Source organism: Belonocnema kinseyi, chromosome 2 (assembly GCF_010883055.1).
Source record: "Belonocnema kinseyi isolate 2016_QV_RU_SX_M_011 chromosome 2, B_treatae_v1, whole genome shotgun sequence".
Taxonomy (NCBI): Eukaryota; Metazoa; Arthropoda; class Insecta; order Hymenoptera; family Cynipidae; genus Belonocnema; species Belonocnema kinseyi.
The window spans coordinates 1,131,674-1,150,128 of NC_046658.1; the positions used below are offsets into that span (position 1 = coordinate 1,131,674).

The following is an 18,455-nucleotide window of genomic DNA, read 5'->3' on the forward strand; positions in this document are numbered from 1 at the left end:
ACGGGTATACGGGGGAGTAGGGGGCGCCATGTTTCTATTAACTGATATTTCTAATGCATTGTGACTCTCTATTTCTCTCTGCTAATACACTAGCCTATTAAAAAACGGTATGTAAATTTTTGTCTGGGGTTCTTTTAAATATGATCGAAACAACACAAAGATAACTTCGTTTTTTCAAGATTTATTGCGCTTTATCTCCTTATCGGTTTATAAAATGTGAAAATTTAATTTTGTAGTGATATTGTTTTTAATAATGTTTACACTTCTTCTTTAAGTCTAAGATCCTTCCAAACATTGAAAGATGTATCTTGAACACTTCTATCCTACGCCTTGTGATAATAAAATATATTTTCAATTCGTTATGAACACAGTTCAGCTCACTATATAAACCTCGTTTAATATATATTTAAATAAGGCTTCGAATAAACTTCGCTGGTGTAAATGTATCTGAAAAAAACCACAATATAGATTAAAAGACTAAGTCTTGCCGAATAAAACATCTGTCATTGTACCGAAACCAACTCAATGATCCAAAATTCGGAGATTGCCAGAAACGATTTTATTTTCTAAGATCGTGCCAGATGGAAGATCTATACGTTCTCCGTGATTGGCTATAATCATTACAGTTCCTCTCAAAGATACACCTTTACCAAATGTCACGTCTCCAGATACTGTCAAATGATCCAATTCCAAAATATCCGGGACTGTCGAAAATCTAGTCAGAAACTCATGGACCTGCAATCATATGAATATTGATAATGAGACCATTAATAAATATTTTTATTTAGAATTACGCATTTTGTGTGGAATTTTAAACGTACATAGCTACGGGTAAAATTTTCAGGGGATTTTAAATGTTTCCAAAGATTTTAAGGGGTTTAAGGGAATTTTAAATTTAAGAGATTTCAAGAGATTTCCACAGATTGCAAGATTTCTAGGGATTCAACAAGATTTCATGAATTTTTAAAGAATGGTTAACTTCTGGATTCTATATTCATTATACATATATTACATGAAACGGTACATATCGTAAGATTTTTCACTCGTTACATAATGCATACAAAATTAAATACGTTCTACTGTACTCCATAATGAAAAACCGTGATAAGATTATTATGTTTTTTTCCTCCAGTCAGTACTGTACAATGATAAAGAAATCAAAACAATTCTTTAGAAGCCTTAAGCACTAAAGTTGCTACTTCAAGTCAACTAGTGAAATAATTATACTAAAATCTACCTAAATTTTATAAACCTATAGTTTTTAGCTTTTTTGGAGAATCCTACAAACCAGTAAACAATTAAAGTTATTTAGTGAAATAGCAATCATTATAATCCGTATTTCATTTTAAAAAACTACATAGTATTCTATGGCCATTCACTACACAGTCGTGAGGATATATGTTGTAGGCATTTGGAAGTTTCCGGCATTTAGTCGACTGTCAGCGTAACGAAATTTGTAACGAAATTTACACCTGCTGTCAAAGTGCCTTGTTTATTTAGACATTCAGAATAATACTCAGATATTCTTCTGAAGGCCTGCCACATTTAAGGCAATAACCAGAAACCAACCATAGAGTATTAAAACATATTAACTGGCTGTTTAAAATGTTATTTATATTTTAGATAGAATGTTGGATCGGAATCATCGCTGTCTTCTGAGAACACATCTTCGGAATTTGAGTTGTCACGACCAGATGTAGGCTTCGCAGGTTCTTCCCGTAAACGCCCTCGCAGACGCATTCGGTTGGTTGCTATTAGGGTCGGTTCACTATTCTTCTCTTCAGAATAGGTTCCCTAATCTAAGGCTTGCCCTTTTTCTGAACTGATTCTGAAACGACAGTTTTATCTTCTTTCTGCGACGATTGTGTGGTCCGCTGCCAAGTCATTCGGTCATTTGTAGGCTTGGGTTGTGCTACGGTTCCAGTACTCAAAGCATTTTTATTCTCGGCACTATTTACAGTCGACGTGGACTTCAGTGACATGGCGCGATACTGCCCTGTATGAGAACACTATTCCTGTAGTGAAGCACATTCCTCGTCCTGTTTGGGATTACTGGAAGTGATGCACGTATGGTGACTCGCACAATCTGTCGTGTCCTTAGAGGAGTTTGAAGGGGAAGGGTAGAAACCAGACGATTGCATGCCCTCAGCATTAATCAAATCAATTTCTAGTCCCACGGGGTTCCCTGATAACGCTTCTATTCCTCTATTTAATTTACCTTTTTATACTCAAAGACATATTGGTAGTTATTGAGACGGTATCTCTAGCGAATAAGATCTGTGCCAGGGTTGTGAACATAAGTGGTCCAATGCACTGGCTCATGATCACACGCTAGTATAAACTCACGCCCACAGAGATACGGTCTGAAATCAAGTACTGCCTAGATCACTGCAAAACATTATTTCTCGATCATATCGTACCGTTGTTCGATACTTCTCTGTATTTTGGAGAAATAGGCTAACAGCATGTGAACCTTGCCTACTTCTTGGGTTAGCATAGAACCTACCGCATACTCTGATGCATCCGTGGTCAGTTTACATTTTTTGTGCAATCGGGATATATTAATATCGACTCCTGGCAGGGGTAATCGCACATATTGATGAAATTTTCCTCCTATTCCGGTCCCTAGATAAATTTGCATCCCTTTTTCAGAAGGTCCGCTAATGGCTCAGCCAATTTAGCATAGTTCTCTATAAAACGTCGATAGTATCCAGAAAGGCCCAGGAATTGCATTAAAGCACGCACTGTTTTGGGCCTCGGAAACTCTTTTATAGCCCAGATATTCACAGTCACCTTCACGTCCGATAATGTGTCTCAAGTAGGCAACCACTGGATATAAAAAGTCACACTTGTCCGATTGAAGTTTTAAATTGGCATCTCGAAGTAGTTTAAACAATCTTTGAGCCTTTTTGCTATGTCCGTCTAGTGTCTCAGAGTAAATAGCTATGTCATCAAGGTAAACGAACGCTTAAGTTCCCAAGATCCCCTCGAACACAGTGTCCAGCAAACGTTGAAATGTTGCTGGAGCATTCTTGATCCCCTTGGGCATTCGTTAATATTCGAAATGCTCTCTCGGTATTGAAAATGCAGTTTCAGCTCTGTGCGCTGGCTTTGTCTCAACTTGATGATAACCGCTGTCAAGATCGAAAACAGAAATATTGTGCTTTTCCCAATTGATCTAGGATGTCAGAGATATTCGTTAACGGATATGCATCTCCTATCACCTGCTGATTCAACGCTCGATAATAATCGATTACCTCATGATATTTGCGTTTTCCTGATGCGTTCATTTTCTTAGGGAGGATCATGATAGAAGAACTGTATTGAGATTTAGATGGTCTCATCACACCACTCTTAAGCTGTCTGTCAATTTGTATAGTTATTTGCTCCTGAGCTTCCGGAGAATGATAGAACAGCTTTCTTGTGATGAGAGCATCACTGCTGGTTGGGATATTATGTTATATCTTATTATTGACGTTGAGCACTTCTCCATTGAGGTGAAATACATCCGAGAAATCTTTTGCCCATCCTAGAACCTCTTTATTCTCAGATTCATTAAAGCGATTCATGTACAGATTTTGGATTACTTTTTCCACTCGATTTGTTATAACGTTTTCTTCTGTATGTTTATTACCATCTTGATATACATTCTTAATGTATAAAAAGGGAGAGCTGAAAATTCTGACTCAGAAGTATAGTCACTTGTGATTGTCACAAGTGTCTGTTTTCAGATCCTCAATTCCCAGCTCTCACCTCGACGAGCCTTGCTTTATTATCACATGTTAATGAATACAAATATCAATGTTCAGATAATTAATGTTAAGGTAATATCAACTATTCTTACCTTACAGTATTCCATAATTAAATTGTAGCATTAGTTAATAAATATAATTTGTAAAGTGGAGGAGAGAGATTAGAGCGGAGAACTGTCGAAACGCACTCGAAACACCAGAAGGACACTTGCGCGCGGGCCACGGACGATGGTGGGAGGCAGCTCACGAACGAGTATTCCCTCTCTACTCACAGGGTGAGAGACTCGAGGGTAGCTATGGTGCGCAGGTCCAAAAATGGAATGGTGCGGCGAACGCGAGAACAGCAACCTCCCTCTCCGCGCACATGCGCAGGGTTGAGAGAAGTGAGGCGAGCTACGGCGCGCGCCCCGCGCTTTGTGTATAAGGGCACGCATTCGTGCCACTATCTTCACTCGGCCTTCACCCAGCACACCTAACGGACTACTAATTATCTTCTCTCCGACGTCACGAGTAGACGTCCAGAATACATCATCCAAGTTCTCCTTTTCTCTATCTCTCTCACTCTACCTAGGGAGTTGATAGGAGAAAAATAAATTACCATACCACTGAATTTTTGCAGTTTTGTCATCACACATGCACCTGTTCCTTTTAGAGCAATTGAATTTTGAAACCGATCTTGGGCTTCGGTCCCTGATTCACCGTTCGTAGATCTGTCTTAATGCCCCTACCCAGGGCGTCATTATGACAGATTACGGACGAGAAAAGTTGAATCGATCTTGGGCTTCGGCCCCTGGTCCTACCGTTCGTTGCTCTGTCTTAATGCCACTACCCAGGGCGTCATTCTGACAGATTACTGCCGAGAAAAGTTGAATCGACCTTGGGCTTCGGCCCCTGATCCTACCGTCCGTTCCTCTGTCTTAATTCCCATACCCAGGGCGTCATTCTGACAGATTACGGACGAGAAAAGTTGAATCGATCTTGGGCTTCGGCCCCTGGTCCTACCGTTCGTTGCTCTGTCTTAATGCCCCTACCCAGGGCGTCATTCTGACAGATTACTGCCGAGAAAAGTTGAATCGATCTTGGGCTTTGGCCCCTGGTCCTACCGTCCGTTGCTCTGTCTTAATGCCCATACCCAGGGCGTCATTCTGACAGATTACCAACGAGAAATCAATGGCGCTGAACCCCCGACAAAAGAGGGCTCGGGCTAACAACAGACGGATCGAAAAGGAAGTGGAAGCCTGTAGAGAACTGGGCTATTCCACAGTACCTAGCGAAGATGATCATTAATCCGATGCTAAACTCCAGGTCAACCCGCAAACAGCAACACCGTCACCAAGGAGAAAACAGCCGTGTCCAAGAATCAATGTTGTGTCCCCGATAATGAGCCGGACACCACCTTCACCACCGAGAGGCTGTTTGCTCTATTCGCTGATGCTTCGGAGGACCAACCACCGTCTATTCGCCAAACCGAAACGCCGTTTGTCCTTTCTTCCGGAGGCCTTGGCCTATTCCGGAGATATAGACGGGCACCCCGACATCCTTCAGGATCGGGAGGTTCAGAACTTCAATATCTCAAAGTTCTTCGAAGGAATGTGCAAACCCTCAACATCACCCAGAATATAGGCCCAAGAAAATATTAACCTCTAATCCTTGGGAGTTATTCTGGAAAGCCGCCGGAAAAAGAACCTACCAGCAAGCCCCTGTGAGCTAACGAATCCCGCCAAGAGGCATGAAAGTATTGAACTCGTGGCTTCAGTGTACTCAAGGGTACATCTTCCTGGAACCACTAGGCCAAACCAAAGAAACTGAGCAGAGGCCCTGACAGCTCCATTAACCTATAAATAATATTGACAATAACACCACCGTTCCCTTTCGGGGCCAACAACCATTTTGACGAAGGATAGATTCTCAATACTCACTCACTCACTGAGATTTTGGGGATCGTATCAATCTTCGGCGTCAGATTCTTCGGAAGTTGGATGATAGTCTCTATATAATTACGAGGGAGTTACGCCTGATAGAAAGCTGAGCTCGCTTCTGTCGCAGATAAAGGCGGCCAATTATTCCATCGACTGAAATGGGGAAATCATTGGGAATGACATGAATTTTCAGATGGTTATTGAGTATCTATACCCACATGGTTCCATGGGCTTCTACTATTTCAGGTATCATAACAGAAATCTGAATAGAATCATCCTCTACAGTGTTGTCTTCTATTAGTGCTTTCAGGGTGATTAAATTGACGTCCGATCCGGGATCCACAAAAAACGAAGGCTTACCTCCACGAAGTTCTGGTACAGTTAAATGTACTACTGGGGAGTCTGTTTGTTGACATCTGGTTCGGAAAATTTTCAGCAGTGATCCAAAAACTGCTCTGTTTTGGGACGCTCCTTAAGAATTGGACTAGTCGTCACGTCCGAACGCAACGTCTTCTTGAAGTATAAATGCATTGGTTTGGATGATGCTGGCCTTGCTTCGGCAGATCAGATGACAGGACTGGAGACCATGGGGAATTATCAGCTACTCCCTGTAATGGAGGCGGGTATGGCATAGTGTAAGACTATCCATAATTAGGTGGATTCATGGGTGGATATGGATATTGTACGTATGGATTGGGGTGCATTGGACGTGCAATAGGAAAATATTCTTCAAACCAAGGTATTCCCAATACGACTTCGTTTTCGAGGTTCGGACTGACGAGGAAGGTGCCTGGGTAAGATTTGCCCCTGATCTCTGGTGACCTTATTGAACCGATTAATGGAAGGTACGATTCACGAGCGGCTAGTTTGGCATATGGTGGGCTGCGTTCTAAATTTTGCATCTGAGCGTCGCTCAGAATAGCAGCTTGCATGAAGTTGTCCGAGGAGCATGAATCGACGAAAGCCATGGCTTCCTTTGTTCCGAGACGCACGCGGAGGCGTGGGCTTCGGCGTCCAGTGGTGCTGGTGATGTTTATTGCCGGGGGTCTTGAACGGGTGCTTGCTCGACGGTTTCGCGGGTCGCCGAGTTTCGCCAGTTTTTCTGCAGAGAATTCCCTCGCTCCCTTCTAAGGACCGGGCAGTCTCGGTGGAAGTGGAAGTCGGGGCAGTATCCTAACTTTATCGTCTTCGGCTACCGTAGCTATTAGTCGTAGGGCCAGCAAGTATTTTTCTTAAAGAAACACCGAAGCCGGCTCCTTTTCGGTCTGCTTGCGTGAATAGAGCTGCGTATTGAGCCGAATGACCGTGGCGTGACCGGAGTATTTTTGCCGAAGTACCTCTCCAAACTTGGGCCAGGTTAGTGAGAGGGATTTGAATATCTTCCGCAACTTTGATGCAGGTTCCTGTAGCGCTTTCCCTGTCAGGTGTGTGCATTGGGACGATTCGATGCTTGACTGAGCGAAAAAGGTCTCGCAGTCCCTGAGGAAAACTTAGGGATCTTCGTGATCCTTCCCTGAGAAGTTGGGGAGGTCCAACCGTGGAGCCCTGATGGTAGATGTGGCGGCTGTGTGTCCCGATAAGATGCTCGTGCACTTGCTGTGAAGGAGGTTCTCAATGTCAGAGTTTCACAGCTCTCCCCTTTTATGCATTAGGATGTATATCAACAATAAACTTATTTTTGATAAATCTGAACGATCGCGTTAAATTTTTTTTTATTTTGTCTGTCAAATAATGGCTTTCCTCTCCTAGGTTTTGACCATAGTTTTTTATTCAAATCAGACATTGTCGAAATCTAGAACTACCATTGAAGACAATTGGTCTTTTCAAACTTCGTTAATAATGCCAGTTAGATTAAAACCGATCACATGCTGGCCGATAAGGCTTGCATAGTGATCCTTCGAAAAGGGACAGCTGGTCAAAGAGGCTTGCTTATGATTTTTGCATTTTGAATCAAGTATTGCATAATTAGAGAAGTCTCCAGTTAAATCCAAAGAATATATTTATACGGAAGACAATCAACAGCTGGTCGAAAAGTTTTGCTAGTTGAATCTTAGAAAGAGCATCGGCTAGCCAAAAAGGCTTGTCTAAACCTTTTGCACTTTCTATTAATTATAATCCCTGTGACAATTGAAACAATGATTTGCTACCCTACTTCTGAAATAATGAAATGGAAACCAAACACACGCTGGCCGAGAAGGCTTGAGAGTGATTCTTGGAAGAGGGGTTAGGTGGCCGAAAAGACTTGCCTAGCCTCTTTGCATTTCCCTGTAGCTAGTTCACTCTCACTTTCCTATAATCACAGATCCGTTGAGAATTCTATTAACTAAGTTTAATAAATTCTGCAGCAGATCTATTGATTATTATGGATTTTTTTCAAACTTCGAAATTCACTAAAATCACAAAAAAAGCAATTCAAGGAAAGTTAAAATACGTTAATTTAATTAGCAGGCATGTGGGCTTCGGGGTTCAAATCCTACCGCTGACACCATTCTGTCTGTTATGAACTAGCTTAAATAAATTGTAAATTTATTGATTTTTATTGGGGTAATTTTGTGGTAGCATGATGCCAAATGAGCTGATACGTTAAAGAACAACAAACCAAAGTAACTCTACTTAGTTTTGTTTATTTTATATTTTGGTGGATTCGTCGTCAGAGTACCGAACTTGCTCCTTTTTCTGAAATTGAGACTATGTTCCAAATGATTGACTGAATATATTCAATTAAAAAATAGTTACTAATTTATTAAATTTGTTATTGAAATTTTGCACAAGTTTCTCTTTCCGAGATAAATTAAATTGTCTTTCACACAATCTCTGTTTTTAATTCAAGTTTAACTAAAATTATGTGTTCTAGTTTAACGATAGACCGAACAAAAGGGCAGAGAGAAAGATTGAACTAATGGTTTCCCTAGACAACAAGCTAGCAAATATTATGTTATGATACACCTGACCTTCCTGTACGTCACCCCTTCAGGATCCTTGGCACTCCTCACTCGGGATTTCACCCCTGAATAACCCCGGCTTATTTATCCGTGGGAATCGTTCAGTTTCAACCTAATAAATTCTACATTTATTAAGTTGAAACTATTAAATGAGTTATTGTAGTTCGCACTAAGGTTTTATTATTTTTACCTTGTCATTGACTCGTTGAAAACTCGGACTATTGGGTACTTTGAAAATTTGACTTTTCGGACGGCGACTGCGATAGGACGCGCGAGAAAAGACGAGACGGAGCATGGAACCATAAGTTTCCGATCGCGCAACTGGCTTCCGAACGAGGATAGAAGTTAGTGTCAATTGGTAAAGAAAATTAGCTTTGCCTTATTTCGTTCCCTATTGGAAATAGGATTTGGCAGGGATTTTCGTAGAGTTTTGAAAATTTATTTTGCTGATACCTGTGGGAAGGGCGACAGGATATGGCGTCACTTCAAAACACCAATGCTTATTGAGCATCGACTAATCATTTTATTGAAAGCACGTGTGCCAATGTCGAATCAAAGTTAAATTCTTCATTTAAATCATTCAAATCATTATTTCAACGATTGAAAACAATTTCTGAGCAATAGAAAGTTGTAAGATCTATGGCGAAACTAATATTATTGGAAAGTTAAATAAATGAGTCTCCTAGTATCAATTGTTATCGATTATTCGAATTTTAAATTCAATTAATTATTTCCAAAATTTGAAAATAGGTAGTAAGTAATATATTATTAATGTATAAAATTATTAGGTCAATGTCTATTAATAATAAATATTGTTAATCAACATTTTCAAATTGCGCTCAGGATTGAAGGTATTAGGAAAGAATAAATATAAAGAGACATCGCATTTTAATTTTTAATTATTGCAGCCGCGCTCCTGCTCTCTCACTCCGGCTATTGACCGTTCTTGCATAATTAAATCGATGGTCTACGGGGTAAGAACAGCAATCGCGGACATTGAACTGAAAGAAAACGCTTACGTGAATTCTATGAGAACAGGTTATCACATATTAAATTGCCAATTCTCACAGGGTCGACCATAACAACAATTTATCGTTTTTCAGTTGAAAATTCTTCTTTTTTTAGTTAAAAATGATTGTTCTTGTTTGAAAACTTATCCATTTTGATTGAAACTTTAATTTTTTGATTGATCATTTAACTCTTTTGTTGAAAACTGGATTCTTTTTTGGTTGAAAAAATATTTTTTTAACTGAAAATTTAACTGTATCGTTTTTTATTGAAAATTTTGCTTTTCTAGTTGAAAATTGATTTATTTTTTCGTTGAAGATTGACCTAATTTGTTGAACTTTTTGCTTGACAATTAAGAATGATTTATGTTGTTTTCTGAAAATTCTAATATTTTGTTTAAAATTAATTTTTTGAATTGAAAATTTAACCGTATCATTTTGGGTTGAAAATGCATTTTTTTAATTTGAAAATTTGTTGTTTTTTTTGCATTCTCTGTTAAACATTCGTCTTTTTGAATAGAAATTTATTTCTGTCGTTTAAAATGCATCTTTTTTGTAAAACTTCTTTTCTGTTGCTTTAAAATAATTATTTTATATAGAGATTAAACATTTCATTTTCCGTTAAAATTTATTTTTTTTTAGTAGAAAATTCAATTATATGGTTAAGGTTCATGTTGGAAGAATGTTAGTCTTTTTGTCCGTGAATTCATTTCTTTGCTTGAAAAATTCACTATATTGTTCTACAATCGATTTCTTTTGTTTTTTTTTAAATTAAAATAGATCTTTTGAATTTAAAATTTTACTGTTCCATTTTTGGTTAAAAATTAATTTTTTTCAATACAAAATTAATAGCTTTGGTTGAAAATTAAACTATTTTGTTAAAAATGCATTTTTATCCGAAAATCTAACTAGTCCATTTTTTATTCAATATTTTTTTATTTAACTTCAAATTCGGTTCTAAAGTTGAAAATGGAGCAATTTTGTTAGAAAGTTTTTTTTTCAAAAAATTATGTTTTTAGTTGAAAATTCATCTTCTTAGGTAGAAAATTCTTCTTATTGTTTACAAATTTATCTACTTAATTTAAAAATCGTTTGTTTACAAATTCGTATTTTTTGCGGGTTGAAAATTAATTTTTTCAACTGGAAACTTAAGTATAAACTAAAATTTTCAGTTAAAAAATGTTTTTATAGTCATTTTAAGCCCTAAAAACTTGTCTCCTAATATATATGTACAGTAAATAGTATTTTCCTCTTAGCAATAAATGTAATGATTCTATGATAATTCATGACTTTAAAACCAGAGTGAATTTGAGGAGCAGCTGATTAGATCGTCATTCGTGAAGTCGGGCCAGCTCGGGTTTGTGTTCCCGCATTTTCGGCTTTACGCGAGACTGGTCTTCGCAGCAGCAAAGTGGGGGGAACCTTCTCCCTACATTCTTTTGTCGTCTTACCTCTCGCATTTTCTTAGGCCGTTTTTGCTCTCGCTTGTTTTTACTTTGATTTTGCGTACGTTTTTTTTAGTTCGCTTTTGCTCTCAGCGTGTCATATGTGAGACTAAAAGAGGTCCAGCTTGTGAACCTTAAGGTACGGCAGCAATCAAGGCGTTAGGTGAGCCAACTCTATTTAAAATTATAAATTACCAGTGTCACCAATTATAGGTCTGAGAGCGACAACCATGCGCAAGCTAGACTAGTGAGCTATCCTCCTAAACTTTGGAATGTTTAGGTATCCACCAGCTTCGACTAGAGGGCTCCTGATTCTTGCTAGCTCTGCTAGCGTTTTTTCACGGCATAACCCACGTTCACTGTGGTAGCCCCTTTCTCCTCCACAGTTCTCTTCCACAGTTGGATTAATTCGAACATTTAGACACGGACACAAAAGAGCTTGTTGTTTTACGTAACTTATACATATATTCGTGAGTTCTCTTCTGCACCTCCATGCTAAACTCTCCAATCTCGGGTTAGCAGTCTAAATACTCCAATTTCGGCTTTCGTTGGCACCCAACCCTGTTTTATGCAGAATATGGTGACATTAATTGATAAGCAGTCGCAGTATGCAGCCTGGATTGACTAACGAAAAGTTTTCAATTCAACCTCTCATAGGCACATACTTATCATCTGTCGTTTGGAAACCTTGAAGGTTCACACTTTTGCCACCATCTCTCGCACTTCGCAATTCTCCTATATACCTCTGCGGCAACAAAAATCATCGCGAGCATATGGCCACTCATTTGTTTTATGTGGATGACCTGAAGATCAATGCTTCCGGTGAAAGCAAATTACAACATGCTGTAAATATCGTGAAGTACAAATGAGAAATTAGTATGGACTTTGGTATGTACAAGTGTGGGAAGATTCATCTGAAAAAAGAAAAGACTATTGGCTTTCCCGGTGACCCTGATCTTGTAACGTTACCTCAGTGAAGGAGTCTCTCCGAAGCATGTAACACCTTCTTCGACAGATTTTGCATTCCAATCTGTCGGGATTGAACAAGATGTCTTCGACGAACATGCTTGCAGTCTAGGTTATATTCTACTTGCTTGATGTGTTTCCATGGGCGAAGCACGAAATTTGCAAAGACGCAAGGCAGGCGGCAGTGCCCCTTGGTCTACATTTCAACATCAGCAGTAAGGAAAGTGCATTCCTTCATGTAGATGCCTTATTCCTAAAAGCCAGAATTAAGAAAGCAGATGTTGAACAATTTGGCAAGCAGTTCCTCAACATAAAAATGCACGAAATTTTTCACAGAAATCTAGAAGATTAGCTTCAGTCAAAGCAAGAAACCTTTGCTTTCTATAGATCATCAGGATATCATTCAGGTATAGAGTTTCATTTTTTCGTGCCATAGTAGTATCTTTCTCACCTTAGTACACCGTGGCTGCATTTTATGTCAAGAAGTTCCCAGCGATAGGTGCAGAGCGTGCCATGCACACACTGAATGCCTACAGCACATGCTATCAAGGTGTGCCACTTACGTGGGAACGACGTATCTCAGCATACATAATGCGGTCCTAAGAGTTCTTTATTCTTTGTCCTCAACACATACTCCAAAAAGACTCTATGTCGTCCGTTTTCTTTGGACTTTTGACAAAAACAGGGAGATCGCTAAAGAGGCGCGATGGAACAGCGAGAAACTGTAGTTGCTTTCTGACCCACCCCTCTCTTCTGCCTTTTTCTCCTCCTTGCATCAGATGATACCCGTATTTTGCCAACAATGTGCTGTTTCATTGTCAGCAGCTTTGACTTTTTCAGTGGGTGATGGTAGATCTTCCGTTCGTGGGCGAGCTTTCGAACACCTTCTGTGAACAGCCTACTAGTATCACGATCGTAAGATAGGGGGCCGTGGTCAGTGAGAGACTGAATACGACCATCCGGCAAAAGTCTCGTGCACCCTGAGAACACGAATCAACCCAAGGTCTAGAATTGCTCCTCCAATTCCAGGGCAGTCGGCAGCCCTACAAGCTCGATTATTTTAAACCACACTCACTACCAGACACTGCTAGACTACAGAGAACCTTGATTGGTCATTGTTCATGTTTGACCGTAGTTGGCCGTATTCAACCCTTTATTTCACTTTGGTCTACTTTTTCTCATTAACTATTTTTCGGTCCTAAGACGTGTTTTTTCATTGAACGTCACACATACACACACACGACTCATATGAAGCACTCAAATAATTAGCAGTATTAATCAACTGGAAAACCACCAAACGGTTTTCTGCTTGGCGATCTCTGATGCTATGAAAACAACACCAAAAGAAGATCTTGAGGTAATTCTGTACATTCCGCCGTTGCATCTTTGCGCAAGGAAGATTGCGGCAGCGAGAGCTTGCATAGAGAAAATTTGTAAACGAATTTATGGAGGCCACCATATTAACATTTGTTATCACAGGCAATCAGCACTGAAGTTTTTTACATCTGAAGGGTTTACTCTCAGAATAGTCTGGAGTTGCCTTAAAGATCATCTTAAGGTTGGCAGTAATAACTGGATCAGTTTTATTTGAATTCCCGACTATGAAGAAATTAAATTTAATGAGAAAGCAGATACACTGGCTGAGATGGGAGCTGTATATCCCCTGATTAGCCCGGAATGGTAAAGACGACCCATACGGAAGATAGGTAATTATTAGGGTATAGTATAATAGTTTTTGCTGCAGTACTATGGCCAGTTATTGCCCGGCCCTCTTGTATAATAATAATAATAATAATAATAATAATAATAATAATATCAAGCAAGGTTTGAAACGAAAATCGAAAAAGGATACAATTTAAGGGCGAAATTTGCTCCAAAGTATCCTAATATAAAGAAAGTCGCACTGCGAGATCTTCCTGCTAAGGCAAAGGATATCAGGACTAATCTACATATCTCAGAAGACCGAGAAATGGAGATTGAACAACAGGTTGATTTGGCGTGGAAAAAGGATGACAATGAACATCAGTTAGAGATAGACGCCTAACACGGTCAAGCAGGGATAATTGATGTTCTTCTTCAACCTGTTGGTGATGCAACATCACCACAACCTCCAGAGGTGAATAGCCTTATACAACCAGAGGCAGAAGTAGGGGTTTAGAAACCAAAAAGGTAATTGAAATATAGATAACATATGAACAGAGATGTTATACGTATTTATTGTTTAGCAGAGAAATGTGGGCAAAGTCTGAGGAGAGAACATCATAGACTCTTCTTACTTAAATAGCCAGAGCTAGCCACAAGAATGAATGAGCAGAATCTGGCAGATCAAAAATACTCAATATTTGTAAACAGATTGCTTTCGGCTGTTATCACTATAGCCTATGCATCAGTGCACTATGGTTTTGTTTAGCGTTGAAACCATTCAGCAATTCACTAAACTGTATATCACATAGGTTCAGTATACATGATTAATGAGGATGGTCATCAATTCTCTAAATAAAATTATGGAAATCAACATCCATGCCATCCCTGTCCTCGTGTACTACTTCGTGCTCATCAAATGGCCTGACACCGAAGTTGAAAAGTTAAACAAAATCGTCTGCATAGAAATGAAGAAGCACCGAATGCACCGCATTAATTCAGCGATTAAACGGGTAGTTCTACCATGACATGTAGGGGAGAGGGGTCTTGTAGACGTAAAAAATCGGTGTAAGTCAGAAGTTATGCAATTGCGCGGGATTTAGCCAGGATCTAGACATATTATGTAAGAAGTAAGCCGGTTTTTTAGTTTATTGAGTTTTTGGAGCTACCACTAATGAGCAAGCTCATTAACTATTCCTTCGGATGATATATCCTGCTTTTAACAATCGATCAGTTTTTTCATACATATATTTACGAATATCTTCACTTCGACAATATGGTTTTGGACGATAAGGTGTTGGGTCATCTAAACACATAATTCATAACCCATAGAATTGTTTGATAGGCGATAAACGTATTTACTATTACTTAGTAGTCCACGTTTTTAAAAATACATCCACCAACACCCGAAAATTCAACCAAAAGTCTATCCCGAAGATCAAATCACCCGATAGTTCCGGCATAATACTAAAGCTTTCAGGCCCATAAATGTCGGACACGTCTATTACGAAACCTACGCCTACAAGTCCTTTAGTAACTGACGTGTTTCCGAGATGAACACCAGCCCGAGATGACAAACCAGATATCAGATTCTGATGAAGAAGCCAAGAAGCAGAGAAAAAAGCATAACCTTTCCAGGACAAAGTTTATTCATGTCGCACAAATGCGGAAAACTTACCGGATAGCGAAGCAATGAGGCACGCATGCACTGTCTTCTTTCAAGCCTGCAAAGTCGCTACACAAGATTTCATTTTAACTGTAGCTAACTTATTAGATTTACTTTACATAATACAATAAGATATTCCCAACAGGCCCCACATTGGGCGTCAAATTAGACATGGAAGGGATCGTAGTTTTAGACGACCCTCAACTCGTTTGCTCGCAGTAAACGCATTATGCTCATCGTTTGTCAAGAAGACTCTCGACGAACGGATCAAAGAGCGATCAGAAGTCCAGGATTGTGAGGAGATTGCAGCCATCGTCCTAAAGAAATACAAGAAGTCTCCGAACTGATATACATACTATAAGCTTGTCGAATGACTTCTACGAATTTTTGTTTTAAATTTTCTACTGTTAATACTGTAACTATCATAGAACCAACCGTTCTTATTATTCAGCTAATAATTATTTTGTTTCGAGATAATACTAGCCGCCGCTACTATTCGAGCATCTTGTCAATTTTTCTTTTTTTATGTGAGTAATTTTAGCAGTAAAGTTTACTTTTGACAAAATTAGTCACACTAATTTCATCTAGAGAGCGGTATAGAGATCGTGTTAATATATAATAATATAATGAATATTACCATTAATTTAAGTTATCAATTAATTATAATTAATTTAATAGTCATTAATATTTAGTAACTAATTACATAGGCTGACAAAAATTAGATCTTTTTTGTATTCAAAAATGGGAGCATGTGATCCCGAAGGATTTTGGTATCCTAAAATCGAATCCGTTATCTCAATTTTTCCTATACGTCAGGTTTTTAAAATATCCTAACCTAAAAGAACAAAACTGGCTATTTTTTAGCCATATTTGAGGCACAATAATACAATCAGCCATTTTTTCCTTCTAAAAACTGCTAACGCCACCGTTTAGTACTTCTATTTACCTTCTATTTACAATCATCTTAAACCCATTTTATCTCTGAGATATGCCACACTAATAATTTATTTGCTTTCTTCGCCTTCTTGCTAATCGGGACAAAAAGTCCTAGCACTTGGGAAAAAGTAGCTCTAGCTCAGTGTAAATAATCGCACTGAGTTCGCATTTATCAAAGCTGTTTCGAAATCTTTCTACCTGTTAAATGATGTTTCTTGTATCTCAGTGAAAATTTTGTTGTTGTAAAAACAAAAAATTTGGAGAAAATTACTGTTGTCGAAGCGTACATTTTAAAAGTCAACTTTCAGCTGTTCCTAAAATCGCAAAACATTCCGAAAAAAAATTTTTAAAAATCCAAGTCGATTATTTGTCTTTTTGCGAATAGAACCCAAATTCGAAAATTAAAAAATATTTAAAATGTTGGTCACCAGAAATGTTAATGCAAGAAAAAATTATCTCCGGCTTGACAGAGACTTCGAGACGAATCAAGACTTAAAAGAAATAATTTAGTATACTGAAAAAGCTATGACAAATAAAAAGTCGATAAAATTGAGCATCCCGCGATCAAAACGGGACACGCTTGAAATGCCTTGGTTTCAGTTGGCCTCTTGGTTATTCTCGTTCTTGATTTCTTCAAATCGGATTTTCAATTTTTCAAGCAGATTTTAATAGGAAATTGCATTCCACATATTTTTTTTCCTTGAAAAAAGTTTCTAACTTTTTTAGTTTTCGAGATAATCACGAAATTGTTACTTTTTGACAAAATTGAAAATCATTATATTTTTGCGTTCCGCTCGCTCTAACTCCTTCAATAATTGAACTGTCGGGATGAAATCTGTAGGGCACATGCATATAAATAATCCGACAGTGACAGTAATGATGAAATTTGGATTTTTCCCCAAACATTTTTTATTAATTTATCCCCGGTTCAAGTCGTAAATTACGCATTGACACTTTCAAACTCTTCATTTCGCTGACGAATTTCAAAAAACTGAAACTTATTGTTACCAAAAATTCGAGGAGGGTTCAAAGAAGATTTTTTGTAAAACTTTAAGTAATTCTGACTTGTGTTTTACCAATAACAATTAAATGAAGACCTGACGCTCGACCGATACACGTGCGAGCTTGTTCTAAGGATGTGTCTAGCGCAAGTGAGGATCTTGCCTGTTGATACCACGATCAAAACAAAGCACGATTTCTTGCCATTTACCTCATATGGAAAATAAAATACAGGAACGCAAAGAAGGTTTAGAATATCCTTTCTTCCATTCTTTCTATTGCTCATTTCTTGACAAGTTTATATTATTTTCGGAAATGTGAAAAATTGATCGAATTTTCAATAAATATTTATTTTTCTGCTTATATGAATCCAATATTATTATTAACCTAGATCATTTATTCTTCGGGATTGTGTAACCAAATGATTCGAAATTGTTTTTTGTGAAATTGATATTTTGACCGCATCAACTGGATCTTCGCCTCCGCTAGACGCATCCTTAGAACAAGCTCGCACGTGTATCGGTCGAGCGTCAGGTCGTTATTTGTTATTCGTGAACCACAAGTCAGAATTACTTGCCGTTTTTCAAAAAACTTCTTTCAACCCCCTTCGGATTTTGGGTAACGACAAGTTTCAGTTTTTTTTTTCGAAATTCGTCAGCGAAACGAAGCGTTCGAAAGTGTCAATGCATAATTTACGACTTGAGTCGGGTACAAATTAATAAAAAATGTTTGGGAAAAAATTCAAAATTTCAATATTACTGTCATTTTTGGAACAGTTATATGCATGTTCTCGACAAATTTCATCCTGATATTCCTATTATTGAAGGAGTTAGAGCGAGCGGAACGCAAAAATATAATGATTTTCAATTTTGTCAAAAAGTAATAATTTCGTGCTTATCTCGAAAACTAAAAAAAGTTAGAAACTTTTTTCAAGGAACAAAAATATGTGGAATGACATTTCCTATCAATATGTGCATCAACAAAATTGAAAATTCTACATGAAACAATCAAGAACGAGAATAACCAAGAGGCAAACTGAAACCAATGCATTTCGAGCATGTCTCGTTTTGACGGCGGGTGGCTCAATTGAGACTCCGGATTCTATAACCACGCATAAAATTTGCCTGGCCGCTTCAGGCCGCTCGAGTTGGCCCCTGATGGCTTGAAAATCAGTTTTCGAAA

General features: G+C 38.4%; 1 protein-coding gene across 6 annotated transcripts in view; it reads right to left on the minus strand.

The window, feature by feature from the left end:
* Positions 1–169: 169 nt before the first annotated feature.
* LOC117166926 (UTP--glucose-1-phosphate uridylyltransferase) overlaps positions 170–18,455 on the minus strand; it is a 194,490-nt gene continuing 176,204 nt past the window's right edge. For 4 of the 6 annotated variants that reach the window (XM_033351389.1, XM_033351387.1, XM_033351391.1 and 1 more), the window contains exons 10-11: positions 523–735; positions 171–447 (exon numbers count right to left, since the gene is read on the minus strand). In XM_033351389.1, the coding sequence (XP_033207280.1) occupies positions 523–735 (213 nt within the window). In that variant the 3' untranslated portion in view covers positions 171–447. Of the gene's footprint in view, positions 736–18,455 lie in introns of all 6 variants that reach the window. The other 2 variants (XM_033351388.1, XR_004466327.1) reach the window with 2 other exon arrangements.